We start from the raw sequence: 26,181 nt of genomic DNA, 5'->3' as shown, positions 1-26,181 counted from the left end.
GAATATCTTATTTTTAGAGCACTACGTCATTGGACTTGTCTCAGTTCTATTTCCAGAATATGTATACATAAACTAAGATTTTTTATTTATATTTTTTTTAATCACCTTTATATGACAAATACTAATTTTTATCCGGTTTCTCTCCTTTGGATTGAAATGCTGCCTCTTGTGACATGTTTCTCTCACCAGCTTCAGCCTCTCTCCCTACCCCTAAATTCCACCTATTGCTTCTTCTTCCTGGTATTTTTGGTTTCTTGTGGTATGGTTTTTGGTTTTGTGTTTGGTGTTTTGTTGTGTTTTGTTTTTTTCTTTTCATTCAGCTATTGTCAAGAAACTATATAAGTGATGATAAACATGGACATCCAAAAGGATGTTAACTTCACTTGGAAATGTATTTTAAAAAATTGATTCCTACTAAGCTGTTATAAAGTGAATGTTAAGTCCAGTCAGTTTTGGGAAGTCTGAAAACAAACTGCATTTGTAGTGTCCCGTAAGAGTCTAGAGCAATGCTTAGTCTTGCTGTTTATTTAGATTTGCATTTAAATTAGTTGTATTAGCTTTTGCCTAAGAAACTGCTGCATTAAATTAATGAAAAATATTTTCATATCGAGCTTGTAGGTTCCTTTCTTAATAATTTCATACTGGCTAGGACCTAATCCTGTTGATTAAATGTAGGCATGCAATGCCAGCTGAGATGCCTGCGGTAGCTAAGTCTGCAGATTTAAGCTGATTTGTAACATGAGCTGTGGGAGATCTGTTATGGGACAGCTCCAGCACCTGGAATGGCACTGTGTGCCAATTTTTAATCAACAGAACCCTATTCTTACTTTCTTTTATTGTGCAGGTGTGTGTCTATTATACTGCTGTTATTTGTTTGAGCAGATCTGGCTTGCGTGTGCTGTCCTTGTTTGGATGCTTATCCTAAGCTGAAATCTCTGTTACAACATCCCCATTCTTTGATCAAGAGCAACCATAAAAAGCTAATGCTATATATATTTGTGTGTGTGTGTCAAATTTAATTGCAGTGTAGCTTTAACCTTTATTGAAGTTAATTTCCCATAACCTTATGGAGGATTTTACATTTAAGATTTGCATAAGACTGGTGGAATTGATGGTGGAACAAGAAACATTTTTCGTAACTTTTTTTAATAAGTTCCCTGATTTGAAGTTTCCCAATCCAAAATCACCATTTGCATGAAAGACTACTTATTTAGAGTACTTAAATAGCATTCTTTAAATTTCAGTAATTTAATTGATTTGCTTATTCTTAAATAATTCATTTTTGTGATAGATTATCTGAGTGAGAACACAGCACACAAGTGCTACTATTTTAAAGGACAAGTTTGTTTGCTTGCACCACCTTATTAATCTGAAGAAACAAATTTGTGTTTCTCTATATAATTACATGTAACTGCAGATTGGAAAAATATTTTCATGGTGAAGGTAAGTATAGGAATTTTAAGCATAGGCATTTTTTAATCTTGTTACATAGTTGATTATTCACAAAGAACAGTAAGAGTTACAGTTACACACCAATTTGTCACTTTCCTTGGAAATAACATCTTCCAGATTTCCTGTTTGTAGTAATACCTTGGTTTTGTTATCTGACCTCAGCAATTCCTGCCTTTAACATAGTCCAAGCATAGCACAGTCATTTCTTCTAGCATGTAATAGATATCCAGAGAAGACTGTTCCATGTGTACCTCATCCTAACAGTGCATATATGTGTGCTTCCTATAGACAGGCTAGTGGGGCTGCTAAAAGGGCTGTTTGGACAACTGTGGTACTACTTGCTGGATTTCAGCTGTTAAAACCGTGACAAGTTTCTTTACCTAATGTATGAGCCAGAGACAGGAAAGTAGATGTGTCTTTGTGCATGTGTATATAAGTTTCAGTAAATATCTGCTATTAACTTAATTAAGCATCACAACAGTACCTTAAATTTCTCTAAAGTGTACAGTATACAACAAGTTCCCTGCATCACGTTCTAGTCTTTAACTGAGTGTAGGAAGCAGCAGTCAATCTTGATGTGTTTCTCTTAAAAATAATAACTTCATCTGCAGATTTGATCACCATGACCTGTCTTCTACTGTTGCCAGTAATAAGGATATTAGTGTCTTGGTCTACATCACTTAATGATTTAGCTTCTGTAGACGTGATTATTTTATGTCAAGCAGTTTATATTTTAGTTTCATGTGGTCCTATTTCTTGGTGCAGTTTTTCCTTATAATTTGCACTGACAGGAGTTCGATGTAAAAGTAGAATTGGAACAAGCCCTGAAGTTGGAATTTGCTCTGTTTGCTTTTTCCTTTATCCACCAAAGTGATTATTTTACAAAATGATATACTCTGTCAGTTTGGCATGATTTGTTTTGAGGAATCCATATGTAATTTTATTTACCAACTTATTTTCCTAAACCACTTAGAAATAAGTTGATCCAGTGTTTGTAACTTATCCAAATCCAAAACAAACAGGTACATTATCAGTTGTCTTGGGACATTATCTGTGAAGCATACTTTCTCTTAAAGTAATTGCTGATGATGTTTTTGCTGCCGGTACATTTCAAAAGTGTGAGTGAATTTCATTAATTTATATAAAAATAAGTGCTTACATGCAGTTATAGCACTGTTTCACATACCTATTTTTGAACTTTTTTTTTTTTTAAGTGTTATGTGGAAAACTTACACTGCAAAAGGAAAATATTACAAGGAATGTTGTCCAAATAGATTTAGTTGCATATTATGAAGGCTGTTTAATAAAGAAAATCAAACATGGATCCATATGAAGAGTTTGGATTGTAGTTAATAACATGTAAGAAATTCCCTGATGTCCTAACTGCTGAAGAATATCAAAAAGTGACAAGAAAGTGAATATGAAAGAAGATATTTGCACTTCATAGACATTGAAAACAAAATATTCAAAACTTAAAAAAAAAAAAAAAAAAAACTTTTTAAAAATTGACTTCAACAGTTTTATAAGTGAAATTTTGTATGACCTTAATTTCTCAAACTGATATTATCTCTATATTAAGGAAGTTATTACCGTTCAAATTGTATGGACATCAAGAACATGGCTGTGAAAAGTTTTTTGTTTAACACCAGATAAAGAATAATTAAATAGCCAAGGCTTTAGATTGTTAAGTTAGTCTTTTTCCTGCTAAATGAAGTGTAGTGTGATGATAATCTTGGGGCAGTGAAAACAAATAATCTATTGTGCAATAAGCGCAATGGGAGTTCCCAATCATTTGTAAGATTTTTCTGTGGCTTTGTATAACGTCTTTATCAGCAGTTGTAGAGTTGTTTTTCTTGGATCAAAAAAGTAGTCTTTTTTTTTTTAGTTTATCTAAATTTCTCTTTTATATGCCCTACTATTTCCCCTTCGATTCCTTCCACACATTTGTTCTGTGTTTTGTTTTGTTTTGTTTTTATCCTCTAGTTTAAATCTAGGCCATATGCCTGAGAACTGGAGTTGGGGAAAAATTACTAGCTTCTTTGCGGATGTACTCCAGTAAATGGATTATTAGGTGCACCTGCTGTAGTCCCAAGACACTTTTTTTTTTTTTTTTTTTTTTTTTTTTTGCTTTATTGTTGGTCATACTCATTTTGTGTATTGATCTGTTCAGATTTTCTGAAAATCCATACGTAGTCCAGCATCTACTTGGTGAGAGCAATTGGTAAGACCTAGAAATGCTCTGTAAACACTATTGCACCAGTGAAAAGCTTTGGAATATTGGGTAGGACTTCGGTGTTGTTTCACAACACTAAACATGATACATGATTGAATTTCACTCATATGCTTAATAGGTATTTCTAGTAAAATGATTTTAAAAAAATAAAAGTATAAACAAACAAAACCCACGCTATCATTTGGATGTATTGTTTTCCCAAGCTGAATATAGTTATAAAATTGTTATGAATGATTCAGAATGCAAATGAATGTGTGTTTTGTTTTGTTTTGTTGTGAAAAAGAATCATAAGTGGTAAATAGCATAAACTAAGAAACAGCAAATCGTGCCAGACAAACTGAAATATGTTGTTTTGTTGGAAATACTAAATTAGCCAATGAAGGTTACAGAGTATGCTCTCCTCGGAGAGAGAACAGCATAATCGCATTGAAAAGCTGAAAGTAAAATTTCATTGTAGGTTTTCTTTAGGTTTTCCTATATGCAGACTTTCTACAAACAGGGAAGCAGGCTTGATTTAGACATCGTATGTATTTTTAGATGTTCAGAAGTGTGAGATGCATGCAGTTCAGAAAAATCTCAACAATTACATATGTAAAAGGGATCTCCCTGTTTCCTTTTTAAACATGGATAAATTTGTAGGTTTTATATGTATGTCTGCTCCTTTCCATTCTTAAAATAATCTTATTATAATTGTTCAGTCTGTAAAAGCATATATTTCTTATTTGGTCAGTATGGAATTGAAAATGTACACTGGTTGCATGGCTTTCTGTGCCTTTAGAACATTGCGCTACTGGAGCCTTTGTATATAAGCAAACCTAGAAGGTGAGATTTAGAGAGGGCTAGGAAGGCAGAAAATGAGTTAAGAGGAAATGAATGAAATGAGGAGGGGCCCGGAGAGAGGGCTGGAAACAAGTAGAGAATATCAAAAGATAAAAAAGGTCAGTTTGGGGATTAATGAAATGTGGAATGGTACATGCTTAGGAACTTCAGTGGGACTTAAGCTTCTTACTTGTAATTTTTATTAATTTTTGCTCCTCTGCAGAAAGTTTGCAGTGAAGTGAAGTTTGCCTCAGTGGAGTCTTTTGAGATTTTCATCTTCTGCAGATAGCAGATTTTTAATGAAGCTTTTATCTTACGGGTGCTTTGAGGTTGAGATGTTGGAAAGGAAACTGGAAGATCAATATAATCACAAGGACAGTGATGAAATAAAATCCATCCCCTCCCCTCCAACTGTACCTTAACTGCACTTTCCATGTTTTTTTAATATGTCCCCAAATACTAAGGTTAACTAAAACTGGATGAGCAGTGCCTCATCAGATGATAATTGATTACAGTAAGGGTAAGATGTGAGAAGGTGCTGCACAAAGAACTAAAGTCATCAGTGTGGCAACCAAGCTTATTTTACTAACAGTAACAATCCCTGACCAAATTTTAGCATTTTCATAGAGTCAAACCCAGCTCATCAGTCCAGCGTTTTTTCCCCTTTCTCTTATTACATGTTCTTGATTGTAATTTTTAGATCTCAAGCAACAACATGAAGCAAAGTTTATGGCTTAGCATGTCAGCTAGTCACAGAGGAGAAAGCAGCCAACAGACGACCTTCCTCCTTCTTGAATCCTTCCCTTATCTCTGTGCTCAGTAGTCTAGTCTGGAGGGTGAATTGGGGTTTCCCATGACTGTAGGGTGCAGAGCAATGTCTGACTGTTTCAAGGTATGTCAGGAACGTGGAAGGCAGGGAATCTACCAAAAGGAGAGGGTGCGGCAGAATTAGAATCTCATGATGACCCTGGGCTTCTAGGGAAGGGAACCAAGGGAAGTATTTGCTCAGAATTTTGAGATGTTCTGTTAATTTAAGCCTATTTTAGAAAACAGGCTGTTCCTTTTTGGTAGTATCAATTAAATATTTTTTTTTTGTACTGCTTTCAAAAAGTTTAATTTGAAATAACCAAGGATGTTTACTTTCAAGCAGTAACCTTAGGGGCTGAAGAAAAAGGTAGATGTTACATATCTAACATGTAATATTAAGCTACTTACAAAATAGAAAATGCTAAATTTGACAAGAACTTTCTCAGACAAAAAAAGAACAATTTTCTGGAAAGCTGAGATAATAACAGGAAGTGAATGGTCTTCACTATGCATAAATGCAAGCTATTACATCTCCGGAAAATATAGTTACAAGGTAGGGAGGTGTATGGAAAATAGTTGTAGGAAAAGAAATATGATATATGGGAAGTTTGTACTTGTCTGATATTGAGATCATTAAAGATTGTTCCAGTTAAAAGCAATTTAGTCACTACATCACAAATCGGTTGTTTTCTGTTATATTTCAAGGTGAATGCTTGTGTTTGGTTTAGGAAATATTGGTATAATAAAATGAAGGAAGAATGTTTGAAAAGGATGGAAGATATAGATCAAACAAATTTTCCAAGTTATACAAATAAAATATTCGTTTTGAAATTTTGTAATATATTAAAAATTTATCTGATTTCAGAGCGCACTTAACTGATCTTGAGATCTGTGAGAATTCTTAGGTACTGAGATAGCTTTAGAAATTATCTGTGTATTCAGATGTGTAATTTTAGCTCCTGGCTCAAAAGTTGGACGTGGAGTATCAAATATCTTCAGTAAATATTGATAAAAGAAGTTATACATGTAAAATATATGAAATAGGTGTATGTTTTGGAAGGGTATGAATTTTGAAGAAGAAAGTGCTTTTAAGGTGAAGTAACAGAATGAGAGAAGAAATCCTGTATTCCATTATCTAACAAATATCTGTATTAAGAAGTCTTTTCCTAACTTTTAACACGAGGTCTTGAGAGAAGAGTCGCAAATTTGGATTAGAGGCTGAAGGGAACTGGCTGATCTTAAAGCACTTTTTAAGGATCTGACTTGTTTCTCCAAGGTTTGAAATTGTGAGTCTTACTGCAAGGTGGAACAGGTTTTCTATCTTTCAGAATTTTTAGTACTCCTTCTTACAGCTCTGAGTAGTTCAACTCGGTAGCTTTTAGCCTAATATAATATAAAAGGTAACCAAAATTAATGCAAATGCAGCAAATTAGAGATGCAATTTCTGTTTATCTTCTGTCATCAATCACCATTCACGTACCTTGAAAATACGGTTTTACTTCTAGAAAAAGTTTATAGCAGAATAGCAATTTGAGCCTTACAATGTTCATATTTCCAGAGAAGGAAGGTCCAGAGAAAAAGAAAGCGAAGAAGGATGCTGCAAACAAGAAATCAGCACCAGTTAGCATCCTTTTTGGTTATCCTCTGTCAGAGCGCAAGCAGATGGCACTTCTCATGCAGATGACAGCAAGAGACAACAGTCCAGGTGATCTTACATAGCTAACAGTTTTCTTCTTCCTGCCATTTTTTTTTTATTTTTTTTTTATTTTTATTTTTTACCTCTCAGACACTGTTCCATGCACTTATTTAAACTGAAGTGCTACTTTTTTATGGAGTTTAAGTACAGTCTCATTGTCTCTATTTTGGAGTGGGATTTCCATTTAGTAGGAAAATGATTCAACTTCTTAGGATTTAAAGGGGGGGGGACACCCTCTTTAATGAGAGATGCCTTGTTTTTAACTCAGAACTTCAAACTATCCTTGCTCCAGCTGTATTTAAAAAAAAAAAATCTTGTTTTTATAAATGTGTTTTTGTTTGTAAAAATGTGTTTTTACAAAATCTGCATTTTTTAAAAGTGAATGTCTGCATTTATTTAAGAATTTGGTATTGGTTAGCGGTATCCTGCTGTGTTTAAATCTGTGTAGAGAAAGGCAAGACAATTTCATGGAAGGAGGAAGTATCTTTTAAAAAGCTCTTGAGACTCTCAAATAATTTAGGAGGAAAAAGGGATATTGTTTATTCTCTCATACTAGGGAAGTCTGCCTCATATATAAAACACTGGAGTCTCTGTCTCATAGGCGTGTGTTCTTTGAGAAATTAAACCTAAGGAATCATGAAGGTGAAAATAACCAGACGGATAGTCCGTAGCTCCCTGTCATGTGTTATTAAAGCTTCTTTTTTCGTTTTTGAAAATTTTCTGAGGAAATTTTAGTTCACTACCCACCTCCCCACCCCCCAAAGTAATTGTGTTGGCACAGCTAAGGAAGTGCAGGGTGCAACACACAGCTAGTAATTCCTTAAACTGGCCTTGCACTAAAGATCTAGATGACATATACCAGAGGAAGAGAGAAGCAGAGTAGAGACTAATCTGCATGGTGATGCTTTGTCTTGTTTAAGAACAATTTATGCCAGAGTATGTCAACTTTGTAGTTTGGATAGAATTTGTCCGTTCTTGAAAACTATTTTAAAAACAGTAAGACTTTGTAAAACACCATTTTTATATTGCAAATAGGTGTTGTGTTAATACACGTGAAGTGTCAAACACGTCCTTTATTTAATTATTCACTGATAATTATCATCTTTTCATACAAGCATTATAATGAAGTAAAAATACTGTTACATAACTTGTAATGACCATTTAAAAATTTATTTTGTAGATTCCAACTTAAATCATTCCTTACAAACACCAGCACAGAAGAAAACTCCAACTTCCTCTTCAAGACAAAAAGACAAAGTTAACAAAAGAAATGAACGAGGGGAAACTCCTTTACATATGGCAGCAATTAGAGGGGATGTTAAACAAGTTAAAGAACTAATCAGTTTAGGTGCAAATGTGAATGTAAAAGATTTTGCAGGTAAGTTGATACATGCTTGCTTAACTGCATGAATTCAAAATTAATACTGATGTTGTTAACAGGTTTTAGTTCACTTTGTGCTATATTTAAATGAAAAAATATAATTTAAAATTAATTGGAGTTTTTCAGATTTCTTTTTTGAAGAAAATGATTGGGCTTAGACACTGGTACATAGTATCATGTTTCATAGAATCAAATCACAGAGTGGTCTGGGTTGGAAGGGACCTTAAATACCACCCAGTTCCAACTCTCCTGCCATGGGCAGGGACACCTCCCACTAGATCAGGATGCCCAAAGCCCCATCCAGCCTGGCCTTGAACACCTCCAGGGATGGGGCACCCACAGCTTCTCTGGGCAACCTGTGCCAGTGCCTCACCATGCTCTGAGTGAAAAACTTCCTCCTAATGCTAATCTAAATCTTCCCTCTTTGGTTTAAAGCTATTCCCTCTTGTCGCGTCATTTCTGCCTGAGCAAAAAGTTGCCCTCCATCTTTCTTATATGCCCATTTAAAGTATTGAAAGGCTGCAGTGAGGTCATCCCAGAGCCTTCTCCAGGCTGAACATCCCCAGCTCTCCCAGCCTTTCTTCATAGGAGAGGTGCTTCAGCTCTGATCATCCTTGTGGCCCTCCTCTGGACCTGCTCTTACAGCCCCACATCCTTCTTGTGCTGGGGGTCCCAGCCCTGGACACAGCACTCCAGGTGGGGCCTCACAAGGCAGAGCAGAGGGGCACAATCACCTCCCTCCCCTGCTGGCCACCCCTCTGGTGATGCAGCCCAGGACGCTGTTGGCCTTCTGGGCTGCAAGCACGCACTGCTGGCTCTTGTTGAGCTTTTCATCCAGCTTGCTTTCTTGGGGGCAAAGGAGGGAGAGAGGGAGAAGACCTTGACACTTAAAGCGCTGCTCAGCAGTAGCCAAAATGCTGGTGTGTTATCAACACAGTTTACCCACAACTGGAAAACAGAGCACCATATGGGCTGCTATGAAAGAAATTAACTTTTTAAGTTCTTCCCAGGCAGGCCCAGTACAGATACTTAACCGGTTTCAAAGGTAGATGGAAACATGAGGAGAACGGCTGAGAGCTGGTTCCAGGAGTTGATTGAGAGCAAGTCATTAAAGGCTTCATTCAGAACTCTTGACGAGGTGTTTGGGATCAAATGAGATAATTTCCATTGGTAATCCAAAGGGAGAAGCAGAGGTGGCTGAGCTTCAAAATACTGTGCAAAGGAAGAAGTAAAGAAAAGGGGGAGGATTTGAGAAGTGAGTCACGATTGGACAAAAAGTATGAATTTAGGATGCAGTGAAGTTTAGAGAATTAGAGTTTTTTAGCTAAGAAGCTGGCAGAACTAAAGGAGGAGAAAATGAATTAGTAATGGAGGAAGTAACCCTGCTCATGGGGTATCTGCCAGAACAATACTGCTGTGTGAGAACAGGAGTAAAGGAAACAGATGTTGAGAGCAAGCCAGGACTAGTGTTGGCCGGCTGGACGTTTTGATAGGATAGAAAGGCAAAGCAGTAAAACACGGGGAAGAATGAATTATGGAGAAAATTAAGTATGTCATTGTTAGGGGGAAGAAGGCAGGGATCAAAGGGCTGGAAGCAGAACAGTGTTTTCACTGTGGGATAGTGGGAAAGGGGCAGATGACAAGAAAATGGAAAGAAGAAGGTGGTAGCCAGGCAGTGCTGGAAGTGAATGATCCACATGATGATGGGAGAAAAAAAAATTAATTTACAAATAATAGGAAGTGTTTTGCTACAGAGTAAGTTAGAAGTTGCTTTTTTGTTTGTTTGTTTTTTTGCTGCTACTGTCAGTTTTATTTTTTAAACAAGTGGAAGGTCAGAAGTTCAATAAGAACATCTCAGTAAGAGATGAAAATGAGGGATTTCCTTGGTGAAGTATTGGATAAATCATGGGTTTCTGAACAGAGGTACAAGACCATTACTTACGAAATGTGGAGTATAGTGAGTAAACTCTTCCAGACCTGCACCGGTTATTTAAGACAGAAGTTGAATCCTTTTCCAGAGCTAGTCTTTGGAAAGTCATCAAAAATAGCCTGGAAGTTCAGGATAGCTATGATGGGATGCATCCAGTTGGGAAGAGGAGATTGAGGTATGGAATGTAGTATGTGTGGGTTTGGATTTCTCATCATCTTCACTTGAGACTCTGCTGCAAAAAAATGAGCAGTGAGCTTGAGATTATCAATGTGAAATCAAAATTGCTAAGAAGGACTAATATTCTAAGAAGTATCTGGAGGAAGTTCCCTGCCAGTATTTGTTAACAGCTTTCTATCTTGACTAATAGTTGCTGAATGTTATTACTGATACTTGGTACATGTTCAATGGCTCTAAATGTACACTGGTTGTAGCAATTTCCATATTTCCCAATAGTATGATTGGTAATCTGTTTCTATATATGATGATGTTATTTATATATACCTAATAATGCAATCTAATATGTATTAGTAAAAGAATTTCTAACATGTTTACTCGGGGGATTTTATGCCAGGTTTTTCATTTATTTGATTATTGATTTCTCTGTTCAGTGTATTCATGGTAAAATTTATAACTTATTGCTGCGAGGGCCAGGATTGGTAAAGCACGTATTCATTAAACAGATGGCATTACTTTCCTCTGAACTGGTGTATGAATGTGTATTGAAATGTTTCAAGGCCATAGATTGATAGTACAGTGGAAAACCAAACCAAAAACAAACAAACAAACAAAACTTTGACCTTTCAAACTTACACTGACCACTCTTCCTTACAGGTTGGACACCACTGCATGAAGCTTGCAATGTTGGTTACTATGATGTTGCTAAAGTCCTGATAGCAGCAGGAGCTGACGTGAACACGCAGGGCTTGGATGATGATACTCCACTTCATGATTCTGCTAGCAGTGGGCATAGAAATGTGAGTGTGCTGTGAGAGCAGGGGAAGTATCTAAGTTGTTTGAAATACTCAGTCATTACAACAAATCCTAACTGTCTGGATCGGTCTCTCAGGGTTTTATAATGCTGCTTCTGCTGTTCTAGGGACATCTTAATTTTTTTTGTTTTGCTTTGTTACATCTTGCTCTTCACTGTAATGCTATTGCAAGATGCCTTGTGCTAGCATCTGCTTCTTAAATATTTAAAATTTCCCATTATTTTAAATAAATACACATTTTAATGAACTTTAAGACTTGTACTGTATAGAATTCTCAATAAGAAAATGTCTCCAAACTCTCTCTCATATAATACTTGTATTTTATGTTTATTACAGAATATATAATCAGTATTGTACAGTATAATAATTGATATTGTCTATTGTGATGTTATTATATGAATAATTGTGTTATTCATATACACAATAATCTGTGAAATTTCCGCTAAGTGTTTAGTAATGGTTTGTTACGGGTATCAAAACGGAAGTGGTCTTTAGGTGGAGTGCTCATAGAATTGTAGTAGAGGTCTGGAGAACAGAATGTCAATGCTTATCTGGTCTTGGTATATATATCTGTGACCATCTCAGTAACATGTATCAGAAAAGTTTGAAGTTTCTTGTGAACATGTCACTGTCTGCTGGATTTCCCCATTCTTAGCATGCAGGACAAAAAAAAAAAAAAAAAGTAACTGATACTGGATACTGTCATGAAAATGCAGTGGCTGTGTTATCGTTGCCTTTTAACACTTCTGGCCATGATGACAGACATTGGTGATTTCACAGTATGGTAACAGTTGGGTATGGGGAGTAGTTTGTTCCTCCAGTGACACTTAAATCTCCAACAGGGCTTTTCTGAAATGCTATGCAAACCAATAATACTGCTGCTTGAGAAACCTTTCCTGTTTGTTAAATAGTTAAATGCTATAAAACTTGGAGCAAGGAGGTGAACTGAGTGCACAGGATTAGAGAGCTTGGTAGGTGAGGAACCAGGTAAATGGTACAAATTGATGCCAGAACAGTGAGAAAAATGTCAGTGTTGCTGTTCTTTATGATGATATTGTATCTGTGTGATCACGGACAACTTTCTTTAGTCTTCCCCATAAGCTCTTTTAACAAGCATATTACATACTTGGATTTTACATTTCAGTTGTTGAAGTCTTGCTTTGTGGTATCAACTTCAGAGACAGGTGTTTGGAATTATGTGGCACATGATCTGCCTTTTCTGTCCAATGGAAGGTTTTTATACTGGTAAATTAATGTTGTAGAAAACCTCAAAGTTCTTCTATTTAATGCTGTAGATTGTGAAGTTGTTGCTTCGACATGGCGGAAATCCATTTCAAGCCAATAAGCATGGGGAGAGACCTGTTGATGTCGCTGAAACTGAAGAGCTGGAAATGCTATTGAAAAGAGAAGTGCCTATCTCTGATGATGAGGACAGCTGCTCAGGTAAAAGTAGGCATTTCACTGCATAATTAAAGTGCATCAATTCATCTGAAATTAGGTGTTTTTAATCTTTTGCATAGTGTTAGCTAGGAAGAATTGCTGTAAGTAGCAAGTGCAATTTTTAAGGTTGTTTTCTACTTTAAGTTTTAGAAGTGATTTTCAAATTTTTCCGTTGAATTGATTTCTCCATTTTTTTTTGTCTTTATCTCCATCTTTCTTCATTAATCCCTTTCCACCATCCAAATCAACCTTACCTCAGCGTGGTGGTTATATCAGAGAAAAAATACAGAGGAAAATATTGTATTTACTAGAATACAAGGAGGTTCCTGAGAGGTCTCCTTGGGGAAAAATATCCCCTGAAGTCACTTCATATCCTCAGTGGAAGAATTGCGATCTAAGAGATATATATAAGGAGAAGGAAGAAAGAAGCAGCAACTGCTTTATAGGAAAAGGGTAAAGGGAAGGCACAAACAATCTGCAAAGAGTGATCAGAGCTAAAGACAGGAGGAGGATGACACATACATATTAGAGATGGGGAGGGAGGAATAAAAAATTGATAGCGTGAAGTAGCAATATATTCTGGATGCTGAAGATAATGCAGAAAATAATGGTGACTGCAAGGTTCTATTTTATTGGTACTGTGTAAAATACAAAGCAGCTGAGAAGCTTCCTAGCAAGATATTCTTCTTAACCATTGCTTACTGGCAGTTGGTTCACAGAGGATGCTATGGGAAATGAGGGAGAATTTTGCAGCAGAATGTTTTTTTTTTACTTCTTTCAAAATTCTAATGCATTGAAACTGCTTCATTATTTCCTTATGCTATTATTTCAAACTCATTTGTTGCTTCTTATTTGGTATGTGAATTCTCTAGACATAGTACTAAATGTTACTGAATTCAATTATTTTAAAAAAACAAATGGATAGATTCAGCTGGAGAGGCTTGGCTTGGGACCTTATCTTTCTGGAAGCAATACATCCAGAAAGATTTCTAAAAGATTTTTGAGTTCTAAATTTTCACGTGATCAGTTAATGATAACACTGCATATGTTGTGTAAAGTTTAACTTGAGGAACAGTTGAGAGATTTGTGCTCCTGACTTGCAAGTCAGGATGCCCAGGACATCATACTTGCTTCACACTGTGCACTCGTATAGCAGAGATCAGTTGTAGAGAATTATAGCAGAGCCTACTTGAGGCTGTCTGCATCACGTGTTTAAAGATTCATAAGGTAATTTCTTTACACCAGCAGTTCTTTGTCTTTTAAGAATTAAACTCATCAACTGTTGAAACAAGGTACTTTGACTGAAATAGTTCATGTGGAGGAGAACGTGGTTTAGTTGTTAGAGAGCATGAGAGCTGATGAATTCCTCTGGGAATGAATCATCGCTGAAGGATGCCCTTGAGAAAAAGGTTTTGCAGGCACTGCACATAATAGATGAGGTTTGCTAAATTTAAAGAGTTGCTTGTATTAGATTGGGATATGAACGGTAATCAATGTCTTTATGTACCTGGGTGACACCTGTGAAGTGTGAGGAGCTAATGGGTTTCTCTCGATTTTGCTTGAAAAGCCTAATTCTAGTAAGAAAGTGTATTATGTATTTCGAGGGTGTTTTCTTCTTTCAGTTATTTAGCACTATGACTGATGTCTTGTTTCGTTACCCTTTTGTTCATATGGTAGACCTCTTAGGGATACAAATGGAGATTAAAATAAGATTAATGCTTTTACAAAATGTACTGAAACTCATGAATTAATGGTCTGACATGACTTCTGTTGCTAAAAATTCTGTATGTCTATCACTCTTCAGTCTTTATTTTCATATTTACTTGGAAAAATTCATAATCTTATAGAAAAAAAAACACTAAGAATCTTGCTTCATACAAAAAAGTTAATGGATTTAAGAGCATGTTTTAAGATATTTGAGCATATTGGTAGGAACTATGCGATTTAAAATCTTGGTATGTTTTGGTTTGGTTTCTGTGAGGATCAATTATTATGTGACAAGAACAGCAGCAATGGTGGTCACTTTTTTGAATAGATCATGTTCCTAATGATATTCTTTTTATATATTTTTCTATAAAATTTCCATTTTTGTCCTGAACTGAAGTAGAAAAATGTCCAATTAACATTTAACTAATTTCTGTTTTTCTCAATCTAGAATCTGAAGAAGCTCCATCTGTAAATCCTTCCAGTGTAGAGGGGAACGTTGATTCAGAAGTAGAGAAAGACTCTGTAGCCAACGAAAGCAAACAAACACAAACGGTCCCTAGTAAGGCACCACTTCCATCTGCTCATGATGAGTATGAGTTTAAAGATGATGATGAAGATGAAATGAAAAAAATGATTGATGACAGACATATTCTTAGAAAAGACGTAAGGAAAGAGGATGAGCCTGAAGTTGAAAAGAACAACTTACTTGTGAAACAGGAAAAAGTTGTCATCTCGAAATCACTTAAAAACAAGAAACAGAAACCATCTAGAGTTTTGTATTCAAGTTCTGAAAGTTCAGATGAAGAAATACTTCAGGACAAGAAGATAGTCTCTCCTTGCTCTATTTCAGAGACATCAAATTCTGATGTAAGAGTGAAGAAGGAATATATTGTTACAAATGAACACAAACAAAAAGGCAAAGTTAAAAGGAAAGTAAAAAATCAGAGTAAAAATAAAGAGAATCAAGAACTAAAGCAAGAAAAAGAAAATGCTAGAGTAACAAATATAGCTGCTTCTGTCTTAGATTCTTTAGATAAAACTAGAGAGGAAGAAACTTTTAAGAAGTCTTTCAGCCCAAAAGAAGATTCTTCTTTACACCTATTTCACATTACTGCTGGCAAATCTCCTAAGCATCCCTGTGGATTAAGTGAAAAGCAAGCAACAGCATTAAAGCAAGAAAACACCAAAACTTGCTTATCACCAGGAGGCTCTGAAATAACATTGCAATCCGAATTAGTTCGGTATGATCACAGCACGGATTCTGACTATCTGGTAGAAAGTTCTAGTGGCAAATCTTGCAAGCATAAAGAAAAAAGCAAGCATCATCAGAAAGATTTTCAGTTAGAATTTGGTGAAAAATCTAGTCCTAAAATTAAAGATGAAGATAATAGCCCAACGTTTGAGAACTCAGAGTATACCCTGAGAAAGATTGACAAGGAAGGTAAAGCATTTAAAAAGCATAAATTAAAGCACAAAGAACGAGAAAAGGACAAGCACAAGAAGGAGCAGGATGGGGAAAAGGAAAAACATAAACACAAAGATAAAGAAGTCCAAAGAAGTATTGAGTTTGACAGAGAATTTTGGAAAGAGAACTTTTTCAAAAGTGATGAAACTGATGATGTGTTGTTAAATATAGAACATGAATCTCTTTCTTCAGACAGAAAATCAAAGTTGGAAAAAGCTGTGTCAAAAGAAGACAAGTTAGCTAAGGAGAGACAGTTCCACAAGGAGAGAAATGCTAGAGAAGAAAGAGAGAAAGAGAAGAGCAAAAAGGAAAACGAGAGGTTTCTTAAGGATGAAAAAATAAAAGATACAAAAGAAGAAAAGGAAATTACGCTTGCAGATAAAGAAATGGAATTGTTCTGCCTTAGTGTTAAAGATGAGGTGATCAGCATGCACTTAATAGAAAAGGAAACAGATACTGAAAAGCAAGAAAAGAATTTAAAGGAAAATAAAGAAAGGACTGAAAAGCGAACCTCAGCCAAAGAAAAAGATGCTGACAAGATGGAAAGAAAAAATGCAGAAAAAGAGAAAAAAGTAAGACATGAATACAAGACAGAGAAAGCAGAAGTAAATGAAACTGTAGAGAAAGGAAAGGAAAAGCCCAATTTCCAGCAAGCCGAAAGATGCCATAAGGAAAATGATAAAATTAAAAGCACAGCTACTCTTAAAAAAACTGATGACAAAGAAAAAAATAAAGAAAAGGCTGATAAGAAGCACGACAAAGAAAAAGTTGATAAAGAAAAACATTTGGCTGACAGCAAAGAAAAACACTGCATTGAAAGAAAAGTGAAACAGTCTGAAAAGGAATCTGAATATAGTAAGTCAGAAAAAAATAGAACTAAAGACAAAGAAAAGGAATCTGAAAAAAAAGACAAATCCAAAGACAAAGAGAGCTCAGCAGTGGCAAACTCAAAACACGTGCAAGAAGAAAGAAGATGTAGTATTACAGAAGGTAACAAAACAACGCATGACAAATTGTCGTCTTTGAAAGAAAAACCAAAAGACGATTTGTTGAAAACTCCAGACGGTAGAGAGAAGGATAAAAAAGATAAAGACATAGACAGATACAAAGAGAGAGACAAACATAAAGATAAACTGCATCAAAGTGGTTTACATAAGCTAAAACTTGAACATGAGAAACTTAAGCCTAAACCATCTCCTGCACCAAAGGATGCTCGGCCTAAAGAGAAAAGATTAGTCAATGATGATTTAATGCAGACTAGTTTTGAAAGAATGCTTAGCCTTAAAGATCTGGAAATAGAGCAGTGGCATAGAAAACACAAAGAAAAAATAAAACAGAAAGAGAAGGAGCGCTTAAGAAACCGCACTTGTTTAGAACTCAACAAGATGAAAGAAAAACCCAAACAGTCATTAGCTGAAGTGAAAAGCAAAGAACTGATTCGTTCAAAAAGCTCAGAGCTGCCAGATGTTTGCACAAAGGAAAAACAGCAGAAAGACGCTACAAGTAGTAGGTCCCAGTCAGTAGATACAAGAAATGTAAATGTCATAAGGCCTTTGTTGGTTTTAGATAATTTGAATAAATCCCCCAAATCAGAAAGTGAGAAGATGGGCCTGAGCTCCAGATCGGTGTCCTTGGTTTCAGTTGCGAGCTCTGAGGATTCTTGCCATACAACAGTAACTACACCGAGGCCTGTAATTGAATATGATTCAGATGTCATGCTAGAAGGTTCTGAATCCCAAATGTCTTTTTCACAATCGCCGTTTTTGGCAAGTGCCAAATCACCAGCCCTTCTTGAAAGAGAGACCGATGGCGTTACCGAGTTGCCAGATCGGATTAAGCCGCCTTTCGCAAACAGGCTCCCACCAGCATACATTAGATCGGCATCTGTTGAAGATGTCAAACTGGTTTTAAATGAGTGTAGACCTGTCGTAGAGGTTCGAAGATGCAGCATGCCCGCTGCTGTGCCTGAACACAGCAGACAGCCTCGAATAGCAGAAGAAAATAACCAGAACCCTCAACTGTCGATTCAGACATACGCGAGCGCTTCTCCTAAACCAGAACTACCATGTAGCGTGCCCGAGAGAGACTTTCAGTGCAGTATGTCTGGTTTGCAGTCATCCCCAGCTGGAACTGGTAGCAACAAGCAGGTAACAGTGGGCACGAGTACCATTAAAAATGTTGTTCAGATGAGCCCTTCAGAAGAACGCAATACGCATTTAGAGCCATGTAGTCAAAGTGGTGTGACTCAGCCAGCCAAACCGTGGGATGTGCCTTTTGACAGACTTAATTCATTAAACAGTGAGTATAACAGCTCAGGTTACAGTGTATCAGAGCAAGATACTAATAGTGTTATAGCAATGCACAGTTCTGAAAACAGGACTTTAAAAGAACAAAAAGTATCTGAATTTTTGCCTCAGCATGCTGAAAGCAAGGGAAATTCCGGTTCTCAAGAATCTGCATCATTTTTTCCTTCACAGTCGCCTTGTTCTTTACCTATTCAGCCACTCCCAGATATGTCTAAACACATTTCTTTACCAGGCAATAGCAGTCAAGATTCATTATTTGTACAACAACAAAGTGTAGTTCAAGCTGCATCTTCTGCTTTGAGTACAGATGCTAGTAGTACCAGAGAGATGGAAAACAGTTTCTTCCCCTCAAACAGTAAGAAGCCTGATGCACCTATTGCTGTATATTCTGAGAGCTCTGTGAAAGCTACTTCACAGAGCTGTGAAAGGGTGAATGATTTACCTGTGGTATTGTTAGAAAAAGATAGTCCTGAATGTGATGGCAGTTCACAATTAAATGTAAATTTGTATGCATTCAATAAAGTTGTTTGCAAGAATGCTCAGATTGAAGCAGATGGTAACACAGCAGATATTGCAGACATTAGAAATGAAAAAGGACAGCAAGAAAATTTGGTTTCATTACATGTTGTTAATAATAAAGCTGACACCGATCTCTGTGAACTAAGTTCAGGAATGTCAGGAATTGGGAACGAATCGGCTAATAAAAAACCCTGCACTGAAGACAGAGATGATGTGTTGACAGATGATCCACCACAGTACCCTTTATCCAACTTGGAAAGTAGTTCACAACAGATTATACAGGAAGAGGTGCATAAATACAGCCAAATAGTTAAACTAGAAGAAGAAATTGCTGAGGATCAGAAGGTGGAACAGCAAGAAGTACCTCAAAGAATCACGAGAAACAGAGCAAATTTGCTTGCAAACCAGGGCAAGCAGAATCCTGTCAGCTGCATGCAGACATTAGAAAAAGAGACTGACTCATCAGCATCTCTGAAAGGAAGGATTAGGTTAACTGAAGATGAAGATGCTCAGGTACATCATCCACGTAAAAGAAAGGTGTCTCGTGTGCCTCAGCCTGTGCAAGTGAACCCTTCTTTACTGCAAGCTAAAGAGAAAACCCAGCAGTCGCTGGCAGCTATTGTTGATTCTTTGAAACTTGAAGAGATTCAGCCATACAGTTCTGAGAGAGCAAATCCATATTTTGAGTACTTGCACATAAGGAAGAAGATAGAAGAGAAGCGTAAATTACTGTGCAGTGTTATTCCTCAGGCACCTCAATATTATGATGAATATGTGACCTTCAATGGATCGTATCTACTGGACGGCAATCCCTTGAGCAAGATCTGCATTCCAACTGTAAGTAACGTGGTCTTTAATTATGCAGTACAAGGAAAGGCATGTTTTGGTTTTATTTTTGTAACTTGCATGTATTTCCTAACTCGCTTCTGAATACTTGTGCAGAAAATAAGGTTGAAATATGTCAAATTAACATTGACTAGTAATGTCGTATTTAAAAGCCCCATTTGGTGGAAATACAAACAGTAGAGTCAAAGTCATTACAATACAAACCATCATGCATGAAATCTGTGAGAGGCAAACAAATATATTTCAAAGTGTTTATTACTGTAGAAACTACCATTTCAAAAGTAAGTTGTAAGGTCAGTTGTTTAGAGCTTCTCCAAATGTCTGCTGGAAATAATCTGGTTAAAAAATATTCAGTTCTAAGCTCTCAGTGGCTCTGGCATGGGCATATTCCTTATGACAGCAGAGAAGATGCTTATAATTTGGGACTCCTGTGTGCAAGGCAGCACAGAATTGCCTGCACAGAAGTGCAGTTAATACCTCCGTTTGCTGTGGAGGTGCCCCTCAAGGTATCTGACAATAACCTGGAACTGCTGGGCTCTACTTTGAAGTCAGCATAATCCTGGTAGCGTTCGACTCAAACTTCCTTTCCTTGCTCCTCAGCAGACCTGATACTGCGTGTAGGTGGGGGAAGAGGAAGGACCCAGCACATTGTGCATTGAGGGTTTTTTGCTAGCCGCCTTCGAGTATTGTTACTCCTGGGAGTAGAAGGAAGTTTTCTAGTTTTCCATCTGTTATCTGATGCTCTTTAACTGACTGTGACTACACTTAAACTTGTCTAGTTCTGAGGTAAAGCATACTAGCTTAAACCCATTTGAATGGTTTAAGCTGACACACTTAATAGCTGAAATAGGCTGAGACCGTGTGTTTGATTTCCCAGAATAGTTGTTTGGCTGACATACAGCAGCTTGATAATGTCAGAATTCAGTAGGATTTGGTTGTATGCCCATTACTGTGTCAAGTTAAGGAGAAATCTGAGTTTAGGAGCAATGAGGAGACTATCCTAATCCTCTAATGGCAAAAATGCCTGAGCTTCTTTGTAGATCTGAAATCTCATGTGCACAGTCTAAGCATCCAGTCTTCAGTCTCTATTTCTGAATGGCATAGTGTTACTGTGTTGGTTCAGTGAAGATAACTTGCTCCTACTTGAGATGCTGTAGAGCTTTCTCCAATTGAGTTGAAGATTATTTCTGATCAAGCAATGAACACAAATTTCATACATAAAAGTACATTTTAAAGCTTGTGCTTCATTCCAGAAGTAGTCATAATCTCCATGTAAGATGTCTCCTCTGATTTTGTCCCCCATGCCCTCCATCTTCCTGAGAGAGGATGTATGTACATACTCTAACCTTGAGTTCCGTCTCATCTGGTGGTGACCAGAGTTTTTTGAAATTAGGAAGCTCATTATAATCTGAGGGAATATGTGGGTAAGATGACCATTTTACTTGGTCTCTAACAAACTAGAATGTATGATGAGTTTTGTTACAACGTACCAGACCGTCCTTGGCCTAGAAAACTTTCTAAGTAGCTGTTGCAGCCACAGGAGTATATCTTTATCACCAGAGGCAAAGATTTATTTTTTATAGCATGTACTTGACTAGCAGCTGCTGTTTCCAAGCTACAACTGAGTGTTCTGGCACCAAACTTCAGTGCTTAATTTGGGATAATTGGAAAGTGAAGAAATGCAGCTTACATTTTTCCATGATCCATCTTCTACCTGGGCAATGGAGCTCATTTCCCTGTCATAAATGGCACTAGAAAAAAGGGAGGGTGATGACTTGGTATTTAGAACAACCTCATTCTTCCCTTCCTGTCTCTTGATGTGTCTAATAGGGATCCTGTAGTTCATGAGGATAAATTTAGGCGGTTGTGTAGCCCAATTTCTCGGGTTATGTCCAGTAAATATCAGAGGTGAACACATGCTCCCCATTCTCATGGCTTTTAATTAATTTTAAAAGGTTTTTCTTTTTAACAGGTTAACAAAAATGTGATTTGTATACTTGAAGGATTGCATTTAGTGATTTTTATCTGGTTTAGATTTCTGGGCTGTTTCTTCCCTTCAGGCATTAAGAACGGGTGAAGCTTTTTACTTCCTATTGTTAGGAACATAAGGAAAAAATGCTGAAGATATTTTAAGCATTTTCATTTTGTTTCATCATCTAAATGCTTCTTTTATTTAATTACTGTCACTTGTAGGAATAGACATTTTGGATTAAAACGTCTTTTCATTTGGCCCCAGAACTGGACCCCACACCCCACTGCGGCCTAATGCAGCCCAGGACACCTCTGGCCTTCTTAGCAGCAAGGTGAGCTCATGCTCAACTTGGTGTCTACCAGGACTCCCAGGTCCTTTTTGGTCAGGCTGCTTCCCAGCTGGGTGCCCCAGCACGTGCTGGTGCCTGGGGTTGTTCCTCCCCAGGTGCAGGACTTGGCTCTTCCCCTTCTTGATCCTCATCAGGTTCCTGCCAGCCCATTTCTCCAGCCTGTCCAGGTCCCTCTGGATGGCAGCACAACCTTCTGGTGTATCAGCCACTCCTCCCAGTTTGGAGTCATCTGCACGTGTTATTATGCATTATTATATGCATAATGTAACGTGCAACAGTAAAATGACCCTTCTGTTGGGATTGTTTCTGTATTTTTCCTTAGGTGATTCTCTGTTAACCTCATTCCTGCCTCACTCATACATAGACTACGGGAAGACAGATACTTGTTCTTAAAGCATTCCTGTATTTTAGGTATCACTGTGTGAATGTCTGCATGAAGACAACATATTTAGCTCTGAGACTCAGAGCAGTTTGTGTAACGTACCGTTCTCTGCCTTGGAATTTTAATGACACACTGCTGTGTATCTTGATGAACTTCAAACATCCTGTAGGTGGGAAGCATGAGATGGTGTGTTCAAGTTTGATTTCCACTACCTTGTTTATATACCGCAATTTATGACCCATATCACCTAAGGCTGTAATGACAGTCACATGTGAATTGTGGCTTCCCTCTTAGCAGTGCAAATGTGAAGTATAGGAGAGGTGATATCGGGTTAGTTCAAAATAGAAGGAAACAAATCTGAATCTTCTAAGACTAAATTTAAATCCTGTTTCACTATGATGTCCTACGTTGGTGTGTTCAGTGGGGTTCAGTCACCTTTATCTCTACTGCCTCCTGAGAAGAGGTGCCAGGGTTATTCATTTCCAGGTTTCCCTGGCTATCTAGCAGATATGTTTCTAATAAAAGGGATTCTGTCCAGTCTCCCTGGCATTGCTGTAGAAACTTAAGTGGTAAAGCTAATTTTAGTGATGTTACCAGAAGCTTGCTTCCTAAATAAATGAGATGGAACAGCAACAGGGCAGGCCAGTTGGCAGGAGAGATAGAGATGGAGAGAGCTGTATGCAAATAATCTTGGAAATTTTGTGTTTGTGTTAGAGCAGCACTTCAGCTAGCAGATTTTCTCGTAGCAGCCACAAATGAGAACTGAAGGTTTACAGAATTAATCCTGTGGCAGTCGTTAAGAAGGACGCAAAGCATGCAAGAAACTTTTGTAATTTATTGTCATGTGTTGAAGGTGTTGCAGGTATGTCTTGATCCCTAGCTGCTACCAAACAAAACCGTTCAGGTGTCTGCCTGCTAGTGCTGTGGAGCAAAGAGGTGAAGGGCTGGATGCTGCCCAGATTCCTTTGGTAGCTGCTCAGCCTAGGATTAGAGAGCGTGTGAGAATAAAGGGGTCATCTGTCCACCGGTGGTCTGTGTGGAGCCTGGGCCCCTTAAGAAACTGGTCTGATCATTTACTTGGGTTATACAAGAAACTGAGGTCACTTTTTCCTTGTGGCATCCTGTTTCATGCTCTCTTCTTGCAGTGCCAACATATGTGGTCATCTTTTCCCTGCACACTTCTGGTTGTCTTCTTACTGGCGGCCTCTCTGAGCAGAGGATCAGTGAGACTCCTCTGGCTGTCCTCAGGTTCCCTTGAAACCTTTTACTTCAGTTTCCTTTGAGGCCAGAAAGTTCATTTCCTCTGTCCAAATCCGGCGTCAGTTCACAATCTGGGATTTCCAGTAGGTGGTGTCAGACTACTGGAATTCAGATTGCAGAATCTGGGGATCTGAGGCTTTCTTCCAGTCTTTCCAAAAAGAGGGGGAGAAATTATTTGGAGGGATTACAGGAAAGAAACTCAGTCCTGTACTGAGCTTTATGTTTTGGAAGACAAGGTAAGGCTTACTGGAGTCAAGTGTTTAGAAATTTATCCAGAGGCTGTAGTAATCTCTGGGATCGTAAACATCTCTCGTTGCTTTTCATACTGCTCGTAGTGTTTACACAGAGTTGCTGAGAGTTTGCAGGGAGTGTTTGGGGTTCAACCTTCATTGGAAGGCCACAATTATTGCAATTCAGAAGCCCTCAGCCTGGTGGCATGGTTCTTCTAGCATGGTTGGATCTCTAGAATGCACATTTGTGTCCTACAAGGAAATGAAATTTCGATTTTGAAACAGAGTCAAGGCATAGTTAATCAACATCCTGAGTTGCAAAAGAAATCTGTCAGCAAGAGCTAAACTTCAGTGCCTTTTGATTTATGGTTTTAGGGTGCCACCTGCTGCTTGAAATGACTTTATTGTGCCATGGATCTTCGTGAGATTGGCTACTGAAAACTTGCTAGCTACTAGGTGGCATGAAACTTTCATTTTCTTTTATAAATACTGGTTAGAAAATACACATGTGGCCAATCAGTAATCTAATAAAACAGTTCTGGGATCTGAAAAACGCTTTTATTAAAAGCTGTTGTGCAATAGCAGCTTTACAGAGGTGAGAGTTTTCTTTTATATTTAAATAAAGTGCATACAAGTTCACTGTCTAAATAATCCAGTCCTTTCCAGTTATTTTCTACCATGTTGCAAAATTACATGGTATGTGAATTTAAAAGAAAAACATTTGTTAGTACAATTCTAAATTGTTCAGCTGATATGGATGCTTGTCAACTCTGACATTTTTGTTTCTGGATAAATTAGCTGCATAAAATCAACATTTATTGACAGATTGTTTATTTTGCTTGTGCTGTATGCTTTTCTATTAACAAAGGCACTGAGCTTTCTGAGAGATCTTTGCAAGATATGGTATAGTTAGGAGCATCTTGTCTTATTTTACTGAAAAAATAAGGCAGCAATGTTATAGCGTGCCATAAATACAAAGTTTCCAGGCAAATCTAGACTGCAAAATACCTCATGCTAAACTCAAACATAATGAAATCCACTATAACTAAGACAGATGAGTGCCATAGGTGTGTTTTTTTATGTGTGCATGTGTTTTGTTTTGTTCTTGTGTTTTTTTTAAAAACTGATGACTTGCATAATAAAACAGCACATGCCATAAACTCAGTGTTTTGAGAGCTGGGGAGTTTTCATTAAGAGAGAAGTGAAGTGTGTGTCGTTCAGAGGTTTGAAACATGGAGTTGCATCTAATTTTATACTACATAATGATGTGAAGAATACACCACAGTTAGTTAACCAATGTGTTCTTTAATTCCAAAAACCTTGGTTAACTTCCAGCTGGGAGAAAAATTGTCCTGAAATAATCTTCCAAACAATAAATCACTTTGTTACTGGAGAGTATAGATGCGAGATTGACACTTATAATACAACATGTAAAGTAACTAGTAACATCTATGTTTTCATGATGCATTTCTTATTTTTTGACAGTTGAGGGATCTGTATTGTATTTGTATCTGTATTTGCATCTGTATTTTTTTCAAAATGAATAATGGTACTTTAAAATGTCTTTAAAATTGAAAGAAAGTTGTATGTTGCATATCTTCTAATGTACAAGTCTTTTAAAGAAAGGTTACATGCTTCCAATGGTAGGTTAAAAGCATTCAGTGGTTTGAAATGCGATTTCAGCTAGGTTCATTAACTTCATGGTAAAGAAACCTTAAAACCTTTTATTGCAAATGGATTGATGTCATATAATTAATGGCATGTACAAAACTCATTTTCCCTTTAAAAAAAATAACCTTGTGCTTTTTTAGTAAATGCTCAAGTTGCTCAAGGCGATGTTAAACATACATTAAATATATATTCACTCTACTATTTATGAAACTTTTTCCATAGATTACACCACCTCCCTCGCTATCGGACCCTCTTAAGGAACTGTTTAAACAACAGGAGGTTGTAAGGATGAAGCTACGCTTACAGCACAGTATTGAAAGGGTAAGAATAAAGCAGTTATTTTTTTATTTCCCAACCTCGGGGTTTTTTTTTTCAATAGATACACGGTTTTGCTCAATTTAACAGTGTTTTAGAACTAAACTGCCTTCTAACCAAATCTGTGAATTGGAGCAACTTGTAAATACATAAATAAATAAAACTAGTTCAGTATTATGGGATAGTTTGGACAACTGTTACCAGAATACTCAAGTCAGTAAGACAGCAGCTTTTTCCTCTTTACTGCTCTAAGATGTGTCTCGGATTTTTCCCTAGGGGAAGAAGTAGAGTAGCCTCTAGTTGTGAAGGCTAATAATCGTTGCAGACTTCAGAACCAAAGTCACTCAGTTAAAAGAATTTAAGCAACAGTAAATTCTGTATTGGTAGAAGACACAGTTAGAATCACAGAATC

General features: G+C 37.1%; 1 protein-coding gene across 4 annotated transcripts in view; it reads left to right on the top strand.

The window, feature by feature from the left end:
- ANKRD12 (ankyrin repeat domain 12) overlaps positions 1-26,181 on the top strand; it is a 63,584-nt gene that overhangs the window by 31,671 nt on the left and 5,732 nt on the right. For all 4 annotated transcript variants that reach the window (XM_032180754.1, XM_032180752.1, XM_032180753.1 and 1 more), the window contains exons 4-9: positions 6,870-7,016; positions 8,188-8,385; positions 11,150-11,292; positions 12,603-12,750; positions 14,903-19,581; positions 25,677-25,775. In XM_032180754.1, coding sequence (XP_032036645.1) covers positions 6,870-7,016; positions 8,188-8,385; positions 11,150-11,292; positions 12,603-12,750; positions 14,903-19,581; positions 25,677-25,775 — 5,414 coding nt within the window. The remainder of the gene's footprint in view (positions 1-6,869; positions 7,017-8,187; positions 8,386-11,149; positions 11,293-12,602; positions 12,751-14,902; positions 19,582-25,676; positions 25,776-26,181) is intronic.

Source organism: Aythya fuligula, chromosome 2, assembly GCF_009819795.1.
Source record: "Aythya fuligula isolate bAytFul2 chromosome 2, bAytFul2.pri, whole genome shotgun sequence".
Taxonomy (NCBI): Eukaryota; Metazoa; Chordata; class Aves; order Anseriformes; family Anatidae; genus Aythya; species Aythya fuligula.
This window is presented reverse-complemented; position numbering and strand designations above follow the sequence as displayed.